General features: G+C 41.8%; 1 protein-coding gene across 2 annotated transcripts in view; it reads right to left on the bottom strand.

Moving 5' to 3' along the window:
- Positions 1-8,167, bottom strand: part of LOC101744170 (titin) — a 181,978-nt gene that overhangs the window by 30,349 nt on the left and 143,462 nt on the right. For both annotated transcript variants that reach the window (XM_062674755.1, XM_062674756.1), the window contains exon 8: positions 25-8,061. In XM_062674755.1, the coding sequence (XP_062530739.1) occupies positions 25-8,061 (8,037 nt within the window). The remainder of the gene's footprint in view (positions 1-24; positions 8,062-8,167) is intronic.

The following is an 8,167-nucleotide window of genomic DNA, read 5'->3' as shown; positions in this document are numbered from 1 at the left end:
TCTCATCTTCTTTAATTGGGCTAGGTGCCTTCTCATCGTCCTTGACTAAGCTCGGTGCCTTCTCGTCGTCCTTGACAGGGCTTGGCACTTTTTCATCATCTTTGACAGGGCTTGGTGCCTTCTCGTCGTCCTTGACAGGGCTCGGCACCTTCTCAACTTGTTTAATAGGACTTGGTGCCTTCTCATCGTCCTTGACAGGGCTTGGTGCCTTCTCAACGTCCTTGACAGGGCTTGGCGCTTTTTCATCATCTTTGATTGGGCTTGGTGCCTTCTCATCGTCCTTGACAGAGCTCGGCGCCTTCACATCTTGTTTAATAGGACTTGGCGCCTTCTCATCTTCTTTGATTGGGCTTGGTGCCTTCTCAACGTCTTTGTCAGGGCTTGGCGCTTTTTCATCATCTTTGATTGGGCTTGGTGCCTTCTCATCGTCCTTGACAGAGGTCGGCGCCTTCACATCTTGTTTAATAGGACTTGGCGCCTTCTCATCTTCTTTGATTGGCACCGGTTCCTTCTCTTTAATTTCGGTATAGCTTGGTATTATCTGTTCAAGTTGACTAGATAGGGTTGTTTTTGTACTGCTGATCAGTTGTCGTTCCATATCCAAAAACGTCGAAACCAGGTCTTTATGTGTAATTACGTCCTCTGAAGTAGTGGTCGTTACGGCACTTGTAAAACTACTTTCAACCAGTTTCTTCATTGTCCTCTCTTCTTCTGTTTGATCAAATGACTGAATTTTGATGTCATCAAGGTGAGTTAAGCTTGTTACTTTCTCATCAAGATCTATTGGTTTTGGAGCTTTCTCAACTTCTTCCGTAAGGCTTGTTGCCTTCTGATCATCTTTGATAGGAACTGACCCCTTCTCACCCTCTTTGATAGGCGTTAGCTCTTTCTTAAGAGTTTCGATTAGGGTTGGCGTCTTTTGTTCTTCTTCAATAGGAGGTTGTGTCTTGTCATCGTCTTTGATAAGCCTTGGGGTCTTGACGGCATCTTTGACATGGCCTGGCGCCTTCTCATTTTCTTCGATTGAGCTTGGCACCTTCTCGTCTTCCTTGATTGGGCTTTGCGCCTTCTCATCTTCTTTGATAGGGCTTGGCGTCCTCTCAACTTCTTTGATTGTGCTTGGCGCCTTCTTATCGTCTTCGACAGGCCTCGGCGCCTTCTGATCACCTGTGATGTGCATTGGTTCTTTCTCAACAGCTTCGAATGGGCTTGGCACCTTCTCGTCTTCTTTGATTGGGCTTGGCTCTTTCTCATCTTCCTTGATAGGGCTCGGCGCCTTCTCATCTTTTTTAATAGGACTTGGCGCCTTCTCATCTTCTTTGATTGGGCTTGGTGCCTTCTCATCTTCTTTAATTGGGCTTGGTGCCTTCTCATCGTCCTTGACTAAGCTCGGTGCCTTCTCGTCGTCCTTGACAGGGCTTGGCACTTTTTCATCATCATTGACAGGGCTTGGTGCCTTCTCGTCGTCCTTGACAGGGCTCGGCGCCTTCTCAACTTGTTTAATAGGACTTGGCGCCTTCTTATCTTCTTCGACAGGGCTCGGCGCCTTCTGATCACCTATGATATACATTGGTTCTTTCTCAACAACTTCGATTGGGCTTGGCTCTTTGTCGCATTTTTTGATTGAGCTTGGTGCCTTCTCGTCGTCCTTGACAGGGCTTGGCACCTTCTCATGTTCTTTGATTCGAATTGGTGCCTTCTCAACGTCCTTGACAGGGCTCGGCGCCTTCTCGCCAGCCTTTATAGGAGTTAGTGCCTTCTGATCACCTGTGATGTGCATTGGTTCTTTCTCAACAACTTCGATAGGGCTTAGCGCCTTTTCGTCTTCCTTGATTGGGCTTGGCGCCTTCTCATCTTGTTTAATGGGTATTGGGATGCTCTTATCGTCCTTGATAGGACTGGTTTCCTTCAGATCATCTTTGATTGGCACCGGTTCCTTCTCTTTAATTTCGGTATAGCTTGGTATTATCTGTTCAAGTTGACTAGATACTGTTGTTTTTGTACTGCTGATCAGCTGTCGTTCCATATCCAAAAACGTCGAAATCAGGTCTTTATGTGTAATTACGTCCTCTGAAGTAGTGGTTGTTACGGCACTTGTAAAACTACTTTCAACCAGTTTCTTCATTGTACTCTCTTCTTCTGTTTGATCAAATGACTGAATTTTGATGTCATCAAGGTGAGTTAAGCTTGTTACTTTCTCATCAAGATCTATTGGTTTTGGAGCTTTCTCAACTTCTTCCGTAAGGCTTGTTGCCTTCTGATGATCTTTGATAGGAACTGACACCTTCTCACCCTCTTTGATAGGCATTGGCTCTTTCTTAAGAGTTTCGATTAGGGTTGGCGTCTTTTGTTCTTCTTCAATAGGGCTTGGCACCTTCTCGTCTTTTTTGATTAGGCTTGGTGCCTTTTCGACTTCTTTGATTAGGCTTGGTGCCAACTCGTCCTTGACAGGGCTCACCGCCTTTTCGATAACCTTAATAGGACTCACTGCCTTCTGATCACCTATGATGTGCATCGGTTCTTTCTCAACAACTTTTATTGGGCTTAGTGCCTTTTCATCGTCCTTGACAGGGCTCAGAGCCTTCTCGCTTATCTTAATGGGACTCTGTGCCTTTTGATCACCTGTGATGTGCTTTGGTTCTTTTTCAACAGCTTTGATTGGGCTTGGCACCTTTTCGCCTTCTTTGATTGGGCTTGGGGCCTTCTCATCGTCCTTGACAGGGCTCAGCACTTTCTCGCCAATCTTTGCAGGAGTCAGTCCCTTCTGATCACTTGTGATGTGCATTGGTTCTTTCTGAACAACTTCGATTTTGCTTGGTGCCTTCTCATCGTCCTTGACAGGGCTCGGCACCTTCTCAACTTCTTTGATTGGGCATGGTGCCTTCTCATCGTCTATGCCAAAGCTAGGCGCCTTCTCGTCAACCTTAAGAGGACTCGGTGCCTTCTGATCACCTGTGATGTGCATTGGTTCTTTCTCAACAACTTCGATAGGGCTTAGCGCCTTTTCGTCTTCTTTGATTGGGCTTCGTGCCTTCTCATCGTCTTTGATTGAGCTTGGTGCCTTCTCATCGTCCTTGACAGAGCTCAGCACTTTCTCGCCAATCTTTATAGGAGTCAGTCCCTTCTGATCACTTGTGATGTGCATTGGTTCTTTCTGAACAACTTCGATTTTGCTTGGTGCCTTCTCATCGTCCTTGACAGGGCTCGGCGCCTTTTCGTCTTCCTTGATTGGGCTTGGCGCCTTCTCATCTTGTTTAATGGGTATTGGGATGCTCTTATCGTCCTTGATAGGACTCGTTTCCTTCAGATCATCTTTGATTGGCACCGGTTTCTTCTCTTTAATTTCGGTATAGCTTGGTATTATCTGTTCAAGTTGACTAGATGGGGTTGTTTTTGTACTGCTGATCAGTTGTCGTTCCATATCCAAAAACGTCGAAACCAGGTCTTTATGTGTAATTATGTCCTCTGAAGTAGCGGTTGTTACGGCACTCGTAAAACTACTTTCAACCAATTTCTTCATCGTACTTTCTTCTTCTGTTTGATCAAATGACAGAGTTTTGATGTCATCAAGGTGAGTTAAGCTTGTTACTTTCTCATCAAGATCTATTGGTTTTGGAGCTTTCTCAACTTCTTCGGTAAGACTTGTTGCCTTAAGATCATCTTTGGTAGGAACTGACACCTCATCCTCTTTGATGGGCATAGCGTCTTTCTCAAGAGTTTCGAATGGGCTTGACGCCTTTTTTTCGTCTTCGATTAGAGCTGGTCTCTTTTCAGCGTCTTTGATAGGGCTTGGCGCTTTGGTGCTATCTTTGATAGAAACTGCTACCTGTTCGTCATCTTTGAAAGCGCTTGGTGCCTTCTCGTCATCCTTTGTAGAACTCGGTGACTTCTCATCACCTTTGATAGCAATTGGTACCTTTTCATCATCTTTTCTTGGGCTCGACACCTTCTCGTCTTCATTGATGGATATTGGAGTGGTCTCCATATCTTTAACAGAGCTTGGTACCTTCCCATCTTCCTTGATAGGGCTTGGCGCCTTCTTGTCTTCTTTGATAGGACTTGGCGCCTTCTCGTCTTTTTTGATTGGGCTAGGCGCCTTCTCATCGTCTTTGACAGGGCTCAGCACCTTCTCGCCAACCTTAATAGGACTCGGTGCCTTCTGATCACCTGTGATGTGCATTGGCTCTTTCTCAACATCTTCGATTGGGCTTGACGCCTTTTCTTCATCTTTGATAGGAACTGGCGCCTTTTCATCATCTGTGATTGGGCTCAGCGCCTTTTCTACATCTGTGATAGGAACTGGTTTCTTCTCTTCATTTTTGATTGAGCTTGGCGCCTTCTCTTCAATCTTTATAGGACTTGGTGCCTTCTCATCGTCTTTGATAAGGTTTGGTACCTTGGTGTCATCTTTGATAGAAATTGGTACTTTTTCAAATTCTTTGATTGAGCTCGGCACTTTCTCACCCTCTTTGATGGACATTGGTGTGCCCTCATCATCTTTGTTAGGGCTTGGTGTCTTCATGCCAGGCTTGACTGAGCTTATTGCCTTTTTATCTAAGTGGCTTTCCGTTTTGTCATCTACCACGATTGTACCTGACTGAGACGCGTCGAATTCTTGAATGTCAGTATCGACTATCTGTTGGGATTCTTTGATTTTAGTTAAAACGATTATTTTAGCAGCTTTTTTCTCTTTGGCTTCTGCTTTAGGTGTTGGCATTTCCTCTCTGCTTTTTAGATTTGCTAGCTTTTCGTCTAGCTTTTCTAAAGTCTTGGCAGATTGTAAAGTTGTGCTAAGTTTTGACTTTGACTCCATTATCTCTAGATCACTATCAAATTTGTCTTGTTTGTTTTCAATCTGAACCAATTCGTTACCTACTTGATTTTTCAACATATCTTGTGGTTTTTCAATTATTTTTTCTGTTTCTTCTAACAAGAGTTCCTTTTTCATTGTAGTTTTGGTTTTATCATCCTTTACCTTCTCTAATAGTAAAGGTGAATCATTTTTCACTTTGTTTGTTTCGCTGAAAACAGTTTTATCTGAAACATCACTTACTTCTTCAGATGTTAAAGACCTTATAGGTGATACTTCTTTACATGCTATATCAGGACTTATTTCACTGGTTGTTTCAATTTTTGATTTTTTTATTTCCTGTATCAAATTATTTGTTACTTGTTTTTCAGACGACAAAAGCATTTCTGTCATTGTTTCAGTATTAGCTATCGTTTCATCAATTTTATAGTGGACCTCCGGTGATTTCCTGATCATTGTTGGGGATTTTCCAGCCATGATTTCTTCGAGACTTTTTTCCGATTTTAAAACCTCAGCGACGTCAGCTACAATTTTCTCTACATCTTTTGGACTAAGCGGAGGTTTATCAGCCATTTCCAGCTTTTGAGCTTCTTCTATTTCTTTCTCAACATCTTCAGGAATTGATGGTATCTTCTCAGGCATGTGAGGGATTTCTTCAATAACTATAACATCGTCATTTATCGGTGAATCTAGAGTGGTGATATGAGTTTCTCTTAATTTCTCGGTATATTGCCCATACTCATACTCTCCGCTATATTCCTTAACTGGCTGAAGATCTTTACTAGGTGTTAAAGACAGTTTCATCTGTTGGTATATTGGTGAGTCTGGGGCTGAACCAGGAGTCACAGTTACAATTTCAGCATGCGAGGGTTTTACAACAGTTTTGATTATAACGTCGTCTTCGATTGTTTTCATAACTTTGTAAAGAATTGGAGTATCTTTGTCGGGAATTGGTAGATCTTTTGGAACCTTCGTTTCAGAAACAAATCGCCCGGGCTTTTGTTTGTAAATATCATCTTCGATAGGTGTCTTTTTTTCTTCAAACGTTTGGTAATCTACCTCTTCATGAAGAGGTAGATCTGCCACCTCATCAGGAGTCTTAACGATCTCTCTGATAGGTACTGACTGTACCTCACCTTTCAAGTTCATCTCTTTCGTCAAAGGCTCCGGAATGTTTATTAATGTTTGTGGTGGTACAAATTCCTTTGTTTCTTCTTGTACGTGCTTTTCTTCTACTCGATGATCTTCTTTAATATCGTCAAGTGTGATTCGTTCATCTTCTGGTAAAGTTGGTGCAGTAGTTGCTCCTGATTCAACTGTTGTAGAAATTTTTTCATCGGGATGTGATTCTGGCACCAGCTCGAGTGAGTCCTTAGGCTTAACAGGACCGCTTTTACTATCTGACGTTTTCTTTTCACTGCTAATGTCCTGTTTTTCTTCTACACTGATGGAGTGTTCCTTAGATTCCGCTTGTTTAGCTTCGATTTCTAAATTAATTTCACCTTTAAGATGTTCTTCTTCAGGTTTAGCTACTTGAAGGCCAGATACATCATCTTTTTTCTTTTCTGATTCTTCTTTGTCCTTAAGATGCTTAAGTAGTTCATCTTCTTGTTTATGACTACTTTCACGTTCGATTTCAGGTTCAGAAGGATACTGTGGAACTTCTTCTTTTTCTATAATCAGATATTCTTCTTCAAATTCACCGTCGGCAGTCGTTTCAGTTTTTGTATTATCGAGTAAACAAGTTATCTTTTCGATGTCTGATCTCCCAACAAACTCCACTTTCTCCTCAGCCTCACTGTCTCTGTTAAAAACTGCTTCAATTTCTCTCACAATCTCTTGTTCTTCTCTTTCGTCAAACTCTTGTTGTTTGATGTCATCAAGAGACTTAGAGGTTTCTTCGTCGGATTTCTTTGCATCTTTTAGGATATCTTCATAATTTACTCTTTGGAGGCCTTTTAGTTTAGATGAATCAGCTTTAATAGACTTAACCGATTTCGAGGGGCTCTTTATTGCTTTGACCCCTTTAACGGGTGATGCTATTGGTCTTGGTCTCCTTGAAATCGGTTCGCGTTTTGGCTTGGATTCCTTTTTGTCATTAGATTTTTGAGGAGCGTCACGTTTTGGCGAAGCCTGTTTGTATTTAGATTCGGCCACTCTGCGATTACTCGCTTCTTTGGCACTTTTAGCGGGTGTACTACCAGGACTCAATTTTCTAGTCTTCGTTTTAATTTTATCTCTAATAGCAGATTGTGCTGTTGCTATTGTTTTAGTTTCAACTGTCTTTTTAGGCGTAGTCACAGGTGATCGCTTTTCATCCATAGTAATTTTTTTATCTGCTGTCGTACTGGCTGTAGTCTTTTTTTCAATAGTTTTAGTAGTGCGATTACTTATTTTACTTCTACTCGTAGAAGTTGCCATTTCATTTTTGCTCCTAGTTTCCGTCTTCTTTTTTGTTTCAGTTTTAGCTTTTATTTCGGCATCGGCCTTTTTTATTTCAGTAGCTTTAATTGATGTCTCTTTCACTTCATCGGTCTTATCAGTACGTTTCATTTTTTTATCAACAACCTTTTTGATGTCCTTTTTGATATCCTTCTTTTTGTGTACTTCATCTGTCATCGTGGTTTCGTATTCGGACACCTTTTCATCAATTTTAGTTTCCAGCCTCGCTGTTATAGCGTCATGAAGAACTGATTCTATTTTTTTATCATCGTGTTCGGCTAATTCACTAAGCAGTTTGTTATCTATAATATTTTTAGAATCTGTTTGATCTTTGAGGAGATCTTTGTCTTTTAGTGACTCTATTTCATGTTTTTCTTCTTTCAATTTTTCAGTGATAATATTTCGTTCTTTACCCACCCTTGAAATTATTTTGGAAGTTTTCGTCGCGGTTAGTGTTGAGGCTGTTGATGAAACTGAAGCAGGTGGTAGAAGTGCCGGCGTCATTTGTCTTCCCGTGCACGTCGGATGTTGAAGAAACTCCAAATGCTTTAATTTTTCAAGGCCTTCAAATATTTTATGTTGGGGCGTTGACCCAGGGAACATGATTCTTGTTATAGTATCGTCGGGGTTAGCTGGTCGCCAAACCAATAGAGCGCAAATCGATACCAAGTTTGGTATGGGAAAGTTGAATTGACCAGAAATGTTTGCTCCTTCGAAAAGCTTCTGATCGCTGCCATGCCATTTCTTTAGGAATTCACGAACGTGCTTAGAGTCTTTGGACGGATTCAGGACGTACATGTCGAGGGTACCTGGAACATAATGTACGTGGTCATTTCCATTATATCCATGGTCAAAATTCTGGTGTTGGATGAAGTAGTATGTGCAGACGGATATTATGCATTCGAGTTTCATTTC

This window comes from Bombyx mori, chromosome 21 (genome assembly GCF_030269925.1).
Source record: "Bombyx mori chromosome 21, ASM3026992v2".
Taxonomy (NCBI): domain Eukaryota; kingdom Metazoa; phylum Arthropoda; class Insecta; order Lepidoptera; family Bombycidae; genus Bombyx; species Bombyx mori.
Note: the sequence above shows the minus strand (reverse complement) of the source record. Positions and strands in the feature narration are given on the sequence as shown.